General features: G+C 39.8%; 2 protein-coding genes across 4 annotated transcripts in view; both read right to left on the reverse strand.

The window, feature by feature from the left end:
- Positions 1 to 609: 609 nt before the first annotated feature.
- On the reverse strand, positions 610 to 2499 carry LOC128618436 (succinate receptor 1-like). Its single transcript, XM_053642027.1, has 3 exons — positions 2461 to 2499; positions 828 to 1568; positions 610 to 693 (listed from the first exon to the last, which is right to left on the reverse strand). The coding sequence occupies exons 1-3, from the start codon at positions 2497 to 2499 to the stop codon at positions 610 to 612; spliced, it is 864 nt and encodes a 287-aa protein (XP_053498002.1).
- The window catches only part of ano5a (anoctamin 5a), a 35845-nt gene continuing 22284 nt past the window's right edge, over positions 2104 to 15664 (reverse strand). For 2 of the 3 annotated variants that reach the window (XM_053641773.1, XM_053641776.1), the window contains 16 exons: positions 13882 to 14166; positions 13572 to 13691; positions 13291 to 13406; positions 13067 to 13201; positions 12879 to 12984; positions 12715 to 12775; positions 12387 to 12538; positions 7494 to 7568; positions 6793 to 7021; positions 6319 to 6497; positions 6072 to 6169; positions 5317 to 5447; positions 4958 to 5163; positions 4660 to 4862; positions 4419 to 4524; positions 2104 to 4308 (listed from right to left, as the gene is read on the reverse strand). In XM_053641773.1, coding sequence (XP_053497748.1) covers positions 4078 to 4308; positions 4419 to 4524; positions 4660 to 4862; positions 4958 to 5163; positions 5317 to 5447; positions 6072 to 6169; positions 6319 to 6497; positions 6793 to 7021; positions 7494 to 7568; positions 12387 to 12538; positions 12715 to 12775; positions 12879 to 12984; positions 13067 to 13201; positions 13291 to 13406; positions 13572 to 13691; positions 13882 to 14166 — 2433 coding nt within the window. In that variant the 3' untranslated portion in view covers positions 2104 to 4077. The remainder of the gene's footprint in view (positions 4309 to 4418; positions 4525 to 4659; positions 4863 to 4957; positions 5164 to 5316; positions 5448 to 6071; positions 6170 to 6318; positions 6498 to 6792; positions 7022 to 7493; positions 7569 to 12386; positions 12539 to 12714; positions 12776 to 12878; positions 12985 to 13066; positions 13202 to 13290; positions 13407 to 13571; positions 13692 to 13881; positions 14167 to 15664) is intronic. The other variant, XM_053641775.1, reaches the window with a different exon arrangement.

Here is a 15664-nt window from a genome sequence, read left to right on the forward strand (position 1 = left end):
GAAACAAGATTTCACCAATAGGGTCTAGGGTAAGGGTCTCCAAGCTTCCCTGAGAGGAAACAGTGATATGGAATGATACTGATGAACCTGAAAGAATAGTGGGGAAAAAAACCATAGCACACTAAAAAAAAATCAAGATAACCCAGGATAATATCCAAAAGTTGCTGGCTAGAGAATGTAGAACGGGTGTTAATGCACCTCGCATGGAATAAAGATTAGGACATCATTTCAGGTTTCTGTGAGTCCACTTTCAGCCGCACAGCAACAAGATATAAGAAATGTCTTTTAGGCACTGTAGCTTAAATGTCCACAAGCAAAGAAAAAAGAAATATAAAAAAAAGAGACAGAAAGAAAGAACAATGGGACATGATTAATCGAGTCCAAATGACCACAAGTGGGCACTGCAGCACCGGATTGTAGCTCTATTTCAATTCAGTCTTTAATTTTGTAGCATCTCATGCACTCTTTCCATGTCCTATATAGAAATGATAACAGAACACTTGCTAAGTGTAAGCAGGTTTAGTGTTGCAGTGGATGGTCTGGTGGCACAGAGTCTAACTTGTTGCCTTATTAACTGTAATCATGGACTCTTCAGTTGTCCTGTCCTCCTTATGCTCTGGCTCCACTCTGTGCTTCTTCCACAGCTTGGTGAGAGTTGACCATAGGTCTCTCCGTGTTTTCCCCACAAAGCAGCTGAATAGAGGGTTAGTACAGGAAGTGAAACTGCACACACACATATCTAGACTAAATACTAAGTCAGCCACCTCCCATGCTGATGGATTATCTGGTGCTAGTGATGGCATGACGATAGCCATATTCCGACTTACATGATATGGTAAGTAAAAGAGTCCAAACAAGACCATGGCTACACCAAGCTCACAGGCCAGTCCTCTGAGACGTGGGTCAACCCGTCTGCGCAGCTGGCACACACTTCGTATGTAACAGTAGCTCAGCACTGTAAATGGAATCAGGAATCCCACACAGGTACAGCAGAGGGAATACAGCAAGTTATGATTTACAGTACCCATGAAGATGTACATCGAGCACACGGTCTTGTTGTCACTCTGACAATTTGAGACGTAAGTCAGCTGGGCCACTGGGATGCTCATCACTATGGCAAACACCCAAGCAGTAATGCATAACATAATGGCACGTTGGCGGGTAAGGAGAACAGGCGAATGAACAGGGTGAACGATGGCCAGGTAGCGGTCTACACTCACACAGGTCACAAAGAAAATGCTCAGGTAGAAGTAGTTATGGTAGAGCATTCGGATAAGTTTGCAAAAAGGTGCGCCAAGTGACCATTCCATCCCAGACAAGTGGAACTGGATGAGGAACGGCAAGGCCATCAGCCAGGAAATGTCAGCTAGTGCTAGGTTATGGAGGAACAGGGTACTACGGTTTCTCCGTGCCAACCGGCGGGACAACACCCACAGGGAGATGATGTTAAGGGGCACACCAAGCACCAACACTGCCAAAAAAATACCTGGCATCAAGAAGAGCTGGACTATTCGCATTGCACCTTGACCAGGAGCTGTTAGATCACACGAAAGCGCTTCATAATATGCCTGCATAGGAAAAGGAACAGAGAAACAAAAAGCATGAGATCAATTGAATTTTATAAAAGATTATAACACTGGCTACAATAAAGGTCTACACTGAATAAAGAAGTATCTTTGTACAATGCATGTTTTAGAGAAAAGAAACAAAGAGGTGCTGTATTTACTTACAAGAGTGTGGTTGCTGTCCATTTCAGAAAACAGGCTCCTTCTGTTGTGTCACACAGCCTCACTGTGATGAAAGGAAAGAACGAACAGAAATGTTTCCACCTTCCCTCCCACTCCTGCATTCTTTGGTAGTAGGGAAATAAACCAAGGCAAATATCAACCCAGCTATGCCATCTGCATCTAATGATGGTGTTGTGCTCAAAAGTGTGCCATCAAAAATAACCAGTAGAGGAAAGCCTCAAATGTAAAATGTCTTACTTTTAATTTCTGGGAAAATCGTATAAATGTAGACATGATGTAATTCAAGCAGACGTTTGAATTTGTTTGAACAATTGGAAGTTATATTCGAAATAAAACACATTTTGACACAAGAAAAAGTATTTAAAAATGTAATTTGTGTTTTATTTAAAATGATATTCATTCAGTTATGCAGAACCAATAACAATCAGATTACAGCTTCTGAACCAGCATTATATAGTCTATGCAGTACATGATGCAACATGTGATGCCATGCAATAATCACAAGCTGTCAGTCAAGAAAAGGTATTAGTTGATCAAATAACACAAAGGATAGAATTTGAACTCTGTGATCAACAGTATTCATTAAATCAGACAATTAACAGGCAAAGCTTGTTTAGTGATACAAAAGCATGGCTTCTTTATGTTTTGCCACACAGAAAATCTAGTGTCTATGGCTTCTAGTATTCTGTGTTCTTAGATAAACTGTATGTACCTCCAACACAGACAGCTCTTTAAACGAATTAACAGTCATAATTCAACGACAATCAAATGCAAACTGAAAGAGCTAAGAATAAAATTAAAATGCAGACCACCATATAAATAGTTACATCTTCAGAAATCAAGTCAAGAACTCAAAAACAGCAAAATTAGAACATGACACTTGATTATTTGTGTCTGTATATGTATTTGCAAAAGGAAGTGTACTGGCAAATCATTATCTGCCTTTGGTAATTCTAGGCCTCTTTTTTCCAAAACATAATAAAAATATCTTAACGTTTAGCACAAATGTTTTTATTTTTATTGTGCTATAATGCTTTAAAGACATCTGAAAATAAAAGACAGGTTGTGGTTGTCAAAGCATTTACAGTGATTCACATGGCCTCATCTCTTCCACATATCATCTTGATTAGAACAACACTGATACTGTAGTGTGTAAATACAATAATCACACTGTCAAACTCAAATTCCTTCTTCAGTAAGTGCTATGTGCAAAAAATCCTCACAATTTCCTCACCCATAAAACAACAATAACAAAAAAAATGGAATAAAACAAAGACCGTCACAGTGTCCCCATGACTACAGCTGGATTTACCTTCACAGGAATAACTGTGTAGATAAATAAAGGCACATTAAAAGCCATTAGCATGGCCGGTCTACCCTTTCAGTCATGCATTAAATGTTGCTTACTCTTCATTATACTAACACTTCCATTTTGAATAGCGGGCTTTGGCTGGAATTGATTCAGGATTTGGTTTATAGGATATGCCGTTTGCCATCAACTATTAGCAGCTAAGCTATCTTTGAAAAAGTATGGTGCATCGACAGTTATCGGTATAGGAGCACTACATTTTCTTGACAGTCTTGTGAAGTTGCATATTAATTTGATTTGCATAACAGCATGATGGTGAAAACACCATGTGACGTTTAGTGCTTTAATATATAGTTAATTGAATCTACAGAGTTCTTCTGTGATATCAAAGGCAAAATAACAAAATATAAAACATACAGAGACAGTTAAACAGGCTGAATATGGAATAAATATAAACAATATTTTCTCTCAAAATCTCCATCTCCATAGACCACTGAGTTCCTTAGATGTATCGTATAAGAAGGCAAGATTTTAAAGGCTTGTCTATTGATACAATGAAATGTTTTTCTTGAAGGAAGAGCAATACACACTAAGATAGATGTGTTAATAAGGTGTTTTGTCTTTGGATTCACAAGAGATTTTACAGTCCTGTATCTGAATTTAATTAGAAATCTCTCAAACAAGTTGAAACGGGATGTACAAGGTGAGTTGCAAAACAAAAACCAAATGTGAGGCTTCTAAATAAAGTAAAAATGAACTTGGACAGAAAAAGGCAACAGCACATGATGTAAGAAATGCATGGCCAGCTCCACAGGTCACAGATTAAAAACTACCACAGTCTCAGTAAGGAGAGCTAATTTAGGACCTGATATAGGATCTTGATGATCAAATGAATATGGGCAGAATGGAGCTGATCCTAATTAGCTGTCAGAGCTAGAAGAGTTTGTGGCCAAGGGTGAGGTAAGTGGCTAATAAGGTTTGAATGAGCTTGTTGTGAGGGAAAGTGGGATGTGGCCCAGCCTAGGTCAGGCATTCAGACAGCACCTCGTGTTTCACAGTTGAAGTTATTTCGGGACAGATACACTGGCCTCCACTTCCGTTCTGACTCAGCTGCACTTTCAGCTTCTCCACCTCATAGTTGTGCAGGTACTCCTGGACCAGGTAGCGTTCCCGCTTTATGCGGGCCTTCACATCAGACGGCACATCTGGGATCAACCATGCCACAAAGAACTTCACCACAAACACAACATGCTGAGAAAGACAAAGATGAAGATTAGTGACGAGCTTAATGGTAGGTCTAGCAGACAGAGGTTCTGTAAATGCAAAATGACAGAACAACATGCACAGTGAAATAGCCCTACCTCCATAATAATAATAAAAGCCATTTTGGCTGCCAGGATATGCCAGAACTGCATGGTGACTTTGTATTCATTTGGATGGCCTGGGGGATAGCGGTAATCCCGGTACCTATACACAACATGTATTATATTCACAGCATTCAATTTTATAAATCATGAGAGTCAAATCCTGATTTTACACTCAAATTCATATTGTATTTATGTTTCCACTTGATAAAAAAACAACAAATCCATGCACACAAACCTGCAGGTGGTAATCACAGAGCTGTTGAACCAGGCCGGATTTTCACCATCGTCAGGTCTGTTTGAAGGTGGGATCTGCGAGATGTTGAAGATGGATAGGCTACTGTTGATGTAGCCATCCATAGTTAGCCCAGCATCTGGGTGATACGCATATAGATACACCAGCCGAGGAATCATATCAGAGGTAAATGCCACAATGAATGCCTGATCAGGACAAACAAAGAAGAGAGGATCCTTATATGCGGCTTTGCGTAGCAACTAACCAGAACAGTGCGATGACTTAAGAAATATATTCTCACATTGGTTACTACGGAGAAGACGGCAATCATGTTCAGGATCTCATCCCAGGCACCAATGCTGTGTGCTTTAGCTGCTACAGGTCTGCGGAACTGAGTGGTTAACTTCCATGCATCCACTCGCACCTCAAGAATATTATTCATCAGCGCCAAGAGAGGAGCCAATGGAAAGGACGCCACAAACAATGTGATAAAACCAAACTGGATCACTGGAGAGAGAAAGAGAGAGAGAGAGAGAGAGAGAGAAATGATGTGGTGATAATACTGTAAATGCTATTGACACAGCAGTGCCCTCTGCCTGTAAAATACTTGATTACAAGAGAGAGTTTATGTACATCTGTGAATGAACACATGCAACTCACCCATTTCCAGGTACTCATAGAAAAGGCCAAACTGACTGAAGTTCTGCAGATCATAATCCTGCTCCCAGCGGCTGTACAGACTCTCCGGGTGGCTGCGAGCACTTCTGCTGCTCCACCAGTTCTGCAGCCAGCTACACACACAAACACATTACTTTATTCCACACCTCCATTTGCAACAATTTACGGCTAAGGACTGAATTTAAATTTAGTATGTGAACTTTTTTTTCTCAGAGAAATGATGTCCAAAGAAATACTATTAGAGATTCAGCCACAGTAAGAGTTTCTCCAGTAAATGTTTTGACTTCAGTACTTACATGTAATATCAATTTAGTATACTAATTTGATTGGTTTTATTACATTTAATCAGAAAAAAAAGTTTACATAATTAAAAGATATGTGAATTAAGTGTGCCATAAATTGATATCCATTATTCCAGCCTTATATCACACCACAAGGGTCATTTGGCCAAAACATTTAGGAAGCTTTACCATCAACTTTACCATCGGTAGGCTTGCATTATGTGACAAAAAGTAGGACACAGGATCTTAAACATTTTTGTCTTTGAATCTGTAAATATGGTTTTTATATAGTGTCTGAACAGTAAAATTTTGACAGCCCCAGTTCAGAAGTCAACAAAATTAGCCTAATGAAACTACTATCTGCACTTACACACAGAAAACATTCTGGCAAATCCAGATCTTTGCCAATGGTATAACACCATATATATGGTTTATAACAAGTTATAAAACACTTACGGAACTAAGGCCTCCTGGATGTTCCCCCACACTTGTTTACCAGCCATCACTATCACAAGCTGAGTCGTCAGCTCAATCAAACAACCACCAGGGTCACACTACAGAGAGAGACAAGATTACTGACGTCAAACAGATTATTATTATCTAAAAATTCACTGTTATTAGACAAAGCAGACTAAGCTGGCATATATATATATATATATGCACACACACACACACACTTATTTATTTATAAATGCAAGTGTACCTCTTCATTCCTCAGTCCGCTCCACTCATTGAACATGTATGTGTATTTTCCAGGGTAGCCCACAAACTTTCCTTTAAAGAAGGCCACGTAGAAGCAAGAGGAATAGTAGTTAACAAACTGGAAGAGGAACATCTTCACGGTCAGTTTGTTTTCATACTCTAGATGTGTTTTTGGGATTTCTGGAGAGAGCAAGCACAAGACATAACAGTTACAAAAGTTACAGCATCTGTTCTTGAATAAATTTCCATTGAGAAATGAATCAATTTGCGATTTGAATCATTTTTTGTGCAGCCCTAAACAGCATTGGATCTAAAATGAATTCTGTTAGCAGAAAAACAAAACAATTTACCAATTACAACAAAAGATCAGTGGCTCATGCATCATCGTATATTAAACAATCAGTGGAAATTATTGTGCTTCATCATAACACATATTAGGGCCCAAAACAGAATAATCAGCTGGTTTATAACTCACCCATGTCTGTAATCCATATGGCCACACGCTCATACAGGAAGTTAAGTATCATGATAATTATGAAGTTGATGCACGAGGCTGTGACAGAAGTGGCCAGCTGTGGGGTGATAAGTGAGCCCACCAGTTCCAGCTTATTGGTAGGGCTGTCCTTCATAATGCTAGCCAGAGCAGCAAACACAGCCAGCCGATATGCTATCACCCCGATTATGCTTGCTATGATTAGAGAGATCTTTATACAAGAAGAAACATGAGGAAGCAGAGAACAGACATGTAAGAAATGATTATATAAAATAAATTCAACATTTTATAATAAATTACTCCAAAATGGTCTATTTATTTAGTAAATAAATATGCCACTGGAGAAATATGTATGATAAAACAAACAAACTACAACATACTCTAGGCAACAGACAGGCCATTTGAGTCACACCCATACATGCTACTCAAACCATGCTTTCACAAGCATAAAGATCTTTATCTCTAACGTTTTACTTCCACTCTTTCACTTACGTCGATTTTGCAGCTGTTCAGTGTCCATGCAGGCAAACAAAATATTCCACAATGTTTGACTATATCAGATGATTTATTTAATCTTAACATAAACTGAATTTTTGGATGTTTGAATTTCAGAAATAGTAATGACACTTTCTTTTGTATGAGGGATTCTGACAGTTATACTAATGATGTTAACTGATGCTCACCCAGAACAAGACGGTGGCTCCGGACAGGCAGGAACGTGCACATTTGCTTGTTACGGGTAAGTAAGGCTCCATCTCCTACACAGCACGCAAGCACGGCAGGGAATAAAGCAGTTAGCATATAGCAACTATTATGAGCATACATCTAGGCAGTTGTGTTATCCCCAGCAGGGATAACACAACAGCTGCCAGCAGCTGCCAGGGGGGCTTGAAGGTCTTCTCTCCTGTAGCTTACTCATAAATATTACAGAACATGTTTAAAGTTTTAAGGTGGTTTTGAATCACAAAGAGCACTTGCAATGAAGTTCATTTGCAAAAACTAGCATTATATTGATTTCTTATGCTTTTGTGTATATCTCATACTAAATAGTTTTAGATCTTCAAACGAAATGCAGCATAAAACAAAGGCAACCTGAGTAAACACACAATACAGATTTTATTATCATTAATTTTTACTGAAGCAAAATAAAATTATCCAACACATATCACCCATGTGAAAAACTAATTGTCCCCTTAAACTTAAAATCTGGTTGTGCCACCTTTAGCAGCAATAACTGAAACCAAACATTTCCGATAACTGGAGATCAGTTTTTCACTTACTTCTAGGACTAGGATTTAATCCCATGCTTTGGATCATTGTCTTGCTGCATAACCCAGTTTTGCTTGAGTTTCAACTTACGGACTGAAGACCAGACATTCTCCTTTAGGATTTTCTGGTAGAGCGCAGAATTTATGTTTCCCTCAATTACTGCAAGTTGCCCAGGCCCAGAAGCAGCAAAGCATCCCCACAGCATCACACTTCCACCATCATGCTTGACCATAGGTATGATGTTGTTTTTATGGAATTCTGTGTTTGGTTTTACGCCAGATATAACGGGAACCCTATCTTCCAAATAGTTTCAACTCATCAAACCACTTGCAGCTCATCAATCCACAGAACATTCTCCCCAAAGGTTTGATGATCATTAAGGTTTTGGCAAAATTCAGACGAGCCTTAATGTTCTTCTGGGTTAGCAGTGATTTTAGCCTTTCCACACTTCCATGGATGCCATTTTTGCCCAGTGTCTTTCTGATAGTGGAGTCATGAACAGTGACCTTTATTGACGCAAGAGAGGCCTGTAGGTCCTTTGATGTTGTCCTTGGCTCTTTTGTAACTTGCTGGATGAGTAATTGATGTGCTCTTAGAGGAATTTTGGAAGGTTGGTCACTTCTGGGAAGGATGACTATGCCGAGTTTTTCTATTTGGAGATAATGTCTCTCACTGTGGTTCTTTGGAGTCCCAGAGCCTTTGAAATAGCTTTGTAACCCTTCCCAGACTGATGTATTTCAATCTTTTCAGTCATTCAACTTTGGCAACTTCATGCTGTTGAAAAAGTTCTATTTAAATGTTGATTTGATTGAACTGGGTTTGCAGTAATCAGGACTGGTTGAGTCTAGTCCAGCTGAACCCCATTTTGAATGCAATTTCATCGATTTGGGGAATTAGTACTAAGGGGGCAAATACATTTTCACACAGGGCCACTTGATATTGGATAACTTTTTTGTTTTTGTTTTATCGTAGATTTAGTTTTAATTGCTGAAACAATTTACTATGAGACATACACAAAAACAGAAGAAATCAGGATGGGGACAAATAATTTTTCACAGCACTGTACTTAAATCAACACATATATTGTCTGTTTATTACCTACTTGTACTTCTGTAATTAGTGGCAACTTTAATAACTTTTATTTACCTGATAAAAGGGCAAATAAGTGTATAATGTTATGCCTTATAACCAGGGTGTCCAGACCAAGTGGTATGCCACTGCATAGCAACAGAAAAATTAAATATAACTTACTTGAGAAATGTTGATGGAAAAATGTGAAGTTTTACTGTTATAAAAATGCAGTATTGTGCATAAATGTTTTAAAGAAGATGTTCAGCCTAAATGATTTAAAGTTGCTATATTTTTTATGCGGATGATACCCTGCTGCAATTATTGCACTAAAATCAAATTCAGTAGTTCCATACACATAAATTGTTCTATATGCTTGTCTTTATCATTTTTTGTTATGCTCAAAATTTTACCACCCAAATAATATAATGTGGCTACCAATTTAGCAGAATAACATATGGGTTACAGTCAGTGATGACGTGTGTACAAAGTTTACCTAGACTATATGGCAAGTACGCCTGATAAAAAAAAAAGCTAGTGAGTATAGCTGCAAGGTAGATGTACCCAACCCGGTGTAAACTCGGGGTGTATACAATAAGTAGCAATCAAGCACACACAAAAGTACAAGCCTTTGTTCATCCTTTGTAAATCTTACCCACAGGACTACAGTGGCCCAGCACAAGATGACCTTGCCTAAAAAATCACCAACTGTCTGGTCTAGAATCCACTCCATCTCCTGAAGAGAACAGGAGCACACTGATTGAAGCAGCTACTGTCTGACTACAGACTCCAGGCTCTGACTCATAGAAACACCATGCTGTGCACATGGCACATTATTCCACAGTATGGCTGTGCATTCACAAGGACATTTTGGTAAATGCACCTTTTGCGTTGATTTAAATAAAAGAAATGATTTAACTGAATTAAGGCACAAAAGCATCACAAAATGCATGAAAATTAGGTTGCACTGTTTACAAACCCAATTCTGAAAAAGTTGGGACAGTATGGAAAATGCTAATACAAACAAAGTGGAGTGATTTGTAAATGTACTTTGACTTGTATTTAAACAAAAACATGTATAAAGACAAGGTATTTGATGTTTTACCTAATCAACTGCATGTTTTTTTGAAGGTAAACGTTTATTTTGAAATTGATGCATGCAACACTTTCCCAAAAAGTTGGGACAGGGACAATTTAGGACCAGTAGCGATGTGATAAGTTGAAATAAGAAGGTGATGTGAAACAGGTGAGGCAATCGTCTAATCATAGCACATAAAAAACCTCCAAAAAAGGCCTAGTCCTTCAACAGCAAGGATGGGTCAAGGCTCACCAATCTGCCAACAGATGTGTCAGTGAATAATCCAACACTTTGAGAACAACATTCCCCAAAGACAAATCGGTAGGATTTTGGGCATTTCACCTTCTACAGTGCACAATATAATTAAAAGATTCAAGGAATCCGGTCAAATTTCGGTGCGTAAAGGGCAAGGCAGAAAACCACTTCTGAATGCATGTGATCTCAGAACCCTCACACATCACTGTCTTAAAAACCGTCATGAGTAACGGATATCCTGACATGGGCTTGGGAATACTTTTGTAAACCTTTGTCAGTCAACACCGTTTGCCACTACATCCACAGATGCAAGATAAGGCTTTACTATGCAAAGCAGAAGCCATACATCAACATTATCCATATGCACCACCGACTTCTCTGGCTTGGTCTCATTTGAGATGGAGAGTAGCACAGTGGAATCGTGTTTTGTGGTCCAACAAGTGAACATTTCAGATGTTTTTGGAAAAAAACAGCAATCGTGTTCTCCTGGCCAAAGAGGAAAAGGACCATCCAAGCTGTTATCAGCATCATGTCCAAAAGCCAGCATCTGTCATGGTATGGGGGTGTGTCAGTTCCCATGGCATGGGTAACTTGTACATCTGTGAGGGCACCATTAATGCAGAAAGCTATGTACACATTTTGGAGCAACATCCAGAGCAGGACAACACCAAACCACATTCTGCCTGGATAACAAGCGCATGGGTGCGTAAGCAGAGAATGTAGGTGCTAGCATGACCTGTCTGCAGTCCTAACCTTTCTTCGGCTGAGAATGCGTGGTGCATTACGAAGAGCAAAATAAGGCAATGAAGGCCCTGCTTGATAAGTATTATTAAAAGAAAAGGTGTTGTTACACAGTGGTAAACAGTCGACTGTCCCAACGTTTTTGCAGTGTTGCAGTCATCAGATTTGAAATCACTGTATATTTTCAAAAACAAATTAAATTCACAAAGTAAAACATCAGTTAACATGTTAATAATGTGTTTTCAATGTAGTACAGGGTGAACTGAATTTTCAAATGACTGTTTGTTTTTTGCATTTTCCATACTGTCCCAACTTTTTCAGAATTGGGATTGTAAAAGATAAATCATGGAACAGCTGGTATACAAAGGAAAACTTGAGATTTCAAACCATATAAACCATACAAACCATATAAGTCAGTCAAAATATTCACTGACTCATTCAGTAACTTTTTTATCCTGATCAGGGTCACGACGGATCCCGAGCTTATTCCATGAATACACCCTGGATGGGACCCTAATCCCTTGTAGGGCACCATAAACGCATTCATTCACACCTAGGGTTGATTTATCTTAGCCAATCCTGGCATGTTTTTTGACCGTGGCAGAAAACCAGAGAACTCCGAGGAAACCCAAGTAGGCACAACATCCAAGTAGGCACAACATCCACAACATCCATCTTCAACCTTATCTTTAAGCTTATCCTTCTTCAGGGTCACGGGGGAACCTGGAGCCTATCCCACGAAACATCGGGCACAAGGCGGGGTGCCAGGGTGCCACTCCATCGCAGGGCACAATCACACTCATACATGCACTCATACACTACGGACACTTTAGACACGCCAATCAGCCTACCATGCATGTCTTTGGACTGGGGGAGGAAACCAGAGTACCCGGAGGAAACCCCCGCAGCACGGGGAGAACATGCAAACTCCGCACGTACATGGCACCGGCGGGAATCGAACCCCGGACCCTGGAGGTGTGAGGCGAACGTGCTAACCACTAAGCCACTGTGTGACAGGCACATGGGCCAAATGGGCAAATTTTGATGAAACCTGGGAGCTGTGAGGGGCAAAATGCTACCCACTGTAGTAATACTACTACTAATAATAATAACAACAATAATATACTTTAGAAATGTCCTATTGCATATTACAAGGGAAAAATACCTGTGTGACAGGGTTAGGACGCCGACTGGTGCATTTGGTCTCATACTCAGGCCTAAGCTGTAACCGTTGCTGCTCCTCCTCAAAGTCCACCAGATCCCACTCATACTTCAGCCTGGCTTGTCGCCGCTTCCAAAACTCCAGGAACAGTGTCACTGCACAAAGAGTCATCCCCTCATTAACGGCTCATTAAGGGACTAATAGCTAACTACACAAAGTAGGAATATTTTAGTAATAGACCAGTTAGGCTGTAAAAATCTGCCAATGTTTTTGACTTTCAATTTTCAAAAAATCAACAAATGTCAAAAGAAATATTATAACCATGACTTACCCCATATCCCCATAAATATAGCGAAGAACACTGTCGCTGTGTTGTCAAAGAGATGTGATTGCTGTCAGAAAAGGTGGGAAAGGTAAATTTTCCCACTCTATTGTTAGCACTAGAGAATTAGTAAAAATTAAAAATTCAAACATAATAATAATTGTGGCACTTGCCCAGGTGGAGTTGCAGGTACTGTTAAGTTTCCAATACCCACATTTCTTATCACAGAGAGGGCACATGATTATCTCTCCACCAATGTTTTCATCACAGATTTCTTTTCTGCAATAACATGGCATACATCAGTATCACTACTTCTGTTTTGACTGCTGTACCATATTCTCTCATTCTCTCTCTCACTCACGTCCAGACAACTTCATCATAGGTCGCCAGTCCATAGATGAAGCAGATAAGTCCAACCAGAGCAGCATAGAACAGCATTTCAGTGTAGAAGCCCAGCCAAGCAAAGTAGATCCCAATCTTCTCCCCATAGTATCTCCTACAGAACAGAGAGTACAGTGTTTAAAAAGGGCTGGATAAGTAAGGGAATACAGAACATGTGCATGCTTTCCTCATTGGTGCTCTCACCGGATAAGATTGAGTGGCTGCTCCTTGTAGAAGCGGCGGAACCGAGCCCAGGATTGGTAGAGGCTATACCTCTCATTGTCACAGTTAGGATCTCGAGACCTTGTCCAGTATCTGCACTGCACAACATAATACACACAGACATTATTCTTTGGCAGGTTAAATACAGAAATGTAATGACAGTGATCGATGTTACATTTCTAGTCTTATGAAATTTGCCATTTGTAGCATATATAAATAAATTCTTGTTCTGAAGTACACTGTGGTCTTTGGAAGATTCTCACATCATGCAGAGGGAAGGCTGAAGTGTAGGTTCCGTTGTTAAGCAGCCGCTTAATGCCTCTCTTGTCCTTGTTGAGTTTGTCTTCTTTATTGTAAGGGCAACGGGAGAGGATGTAATACACCTGCAGATACACTGATGTTGGCTAAATGGGTTTTGTTCATTTATCTGCTCTTTTTGTGATCCAAAAATGGTGGTTAGAGTGAATATAAATGACTAAAGCAATCCATTACCAAACCATATCACAATATTCTAGATGTAAGTAAATACTCATTAAACATAAACAAGTATTTATTTAGTGTAGAGGCCCTTACTATCCTGTTGCGTGTGGAGTTAGGGAAGAGTGTATCTTTATTTTCGATGAGGAAGAAATCAATCTTGCTGTTGTCAAAGTGGGCGGTGAAGTAGTCCGGCTCAGGGTGCATGACTGAATCAGGCAGGCGGAATGGTGTGAAGAGCCAGGAGGCAGGAATCTCACGGTTTTCAGGGATGTCATTGACTTTGAAAGGCACTTTAATCTTTAGAACTTCAGCGTAGGTGGCCAATACCGCCCACGGCACATGGATCTTTAGGAAATAAGTCTTCCCATCCTCAGATTCCTAAAAACAATCAGATTTAGTAGATTTACGTAGAGCAATGGTGGAGGGTTCATGTTAAAAATTCAAAACAACAGCAACAAAGATCAATAATTTAAAATCAATATATTGACATAGCATACACTACATGGACAAAAGTATGTGGACATCCCTTCTAATGATTGGCAGTAGAATGGACTGTAGTCAGTTACTCCAAACCTTGCTTGTCACGGCTTCTAAAAACTCCAGGAAGTGTCAGTGCACACAGAATCAGCCCCTCATTAACGACTCATTAAGGGACTTCTGGCTAACTAAAAATGCAAAACATTTAGGGTAATAAACCAGATAAGTTCCTAAAATCTGCCAATGTTTTTGACCTTGTTCTTGCCAAACAATTCTCTCTTTTGTCACCAGGGGGTGACAACACACAAGAAAAATTCACAAGGTCGAGCGACAGCCCATCCCAGCTGTTATGCAGGGCTAGTGTTAAAAATATAATACAACAGCAACAATAATCAGTCATTCAAAATCAGCATTTCTGCACAGTACACATGACATGGCCAAATGTATGTGGACACCATTCTAATGACTGGCAGTAGAACAGGATGTACTGAAGAGCTCAGTTACTGTCAACGCGGCACTCTTATATGGGGCCACATTTCACAGTTGTCAAATAACTCGCTTGAGCTGCCCCAGTCAAATATAAATCCTGTTATTCTGAGATGTAGCTGTCTAGGAAGAACGACAGCTCAGTCACAAAGTGGTAGAACATACAAATTCACAGAGTGGAACCATCGAGTGGCGAAAATCGCTTGTCCTCAGATGCAATACTCACTGCTGAATTCCAAACTGCCTCTGAAAGCAACATCAGCACAAGAACTGTGTGTCGGGAGCTTTGTGGATGGGTTTCTGTGGTCAAGCAGCTGCACATTTTAATGCGTCTTCTGCATCATCTGCCTCAACATGATTATGGGAGCTGCATCCTAGCTGGGTGAAGTCAGACAGTCGGACACACTTTTTGGTGGTTTCCAAATAATGCTTGATTATTTGTTACACCAAGTCATGTCACAAAGCTACTAATCACTTCATACAAGTTCATAAAAGTTCCTACAAAACTTATTACTAATTACACAGGCTTGATGCATTTACATAGTCAGAAGGCATATTTTAATCAAATTATGTCAGACTGCGACTGACAGGTGGGGGGGGGGTGTGCATTACTTTTATAACATACACAGTATGCTTTATAGTAGCACTAACAGTAGCTTGTTATGTATGTATGTATGTATGTATGTATGTGCAATGCCAAGCATCAGTTGGAGTGTCAGCAGGAGTGTTAATGGTGGTGGTGGATGAATAATGGTCTGGAGCTGGTTTTCAAGGATTGGGCTACACCCCTTAGCTCCGCTGAAAGTAAATCATAATGCTACGACATACAAAGACAGTACAGACAATTGTGTGCTTCCAACTTTGTGGCAACAGTTTGGGGAAGGTCTTTTCCTGTTCCAGCATGACAATGCCC

This window comes from Ictalurus furcatus, chromosome 14 (assembly GCF_023375685.1).
Source record: "Ictalurus furcatus strain D&B chromosome 14, Billie_1.0, whole genome shotgun sequence".
Lineage (NCBI taxonomy): Eukaryota > Metazoa > Chordata > Actinopteri > Siluriformes > Ictaluridae > Ictalurus > Ictalurus furcatus.

Coding starts and splice junctions, on each gene's coding strand:
- LOC128618436 (XM_053642027.1), bottom strand. CDS start 2,499: ATGACTGTTAATTCGTTTAAAGAGCTGTCTGTGTTGGAG. Junction 1,569..2,460: donor AAGAGCTGTCTGTGTTGGAG/GTACATACAGTT, acceptor TTTCCTATGCAG/GCATATTATGAAGCGCTTTC. Junction 694..827: donor TCTTTTACTTACCATATCAT/GTAAGTCGGAAT, acceptor CCCTCTATTCAG/CTGCTTTGTGGGGAAAACAC.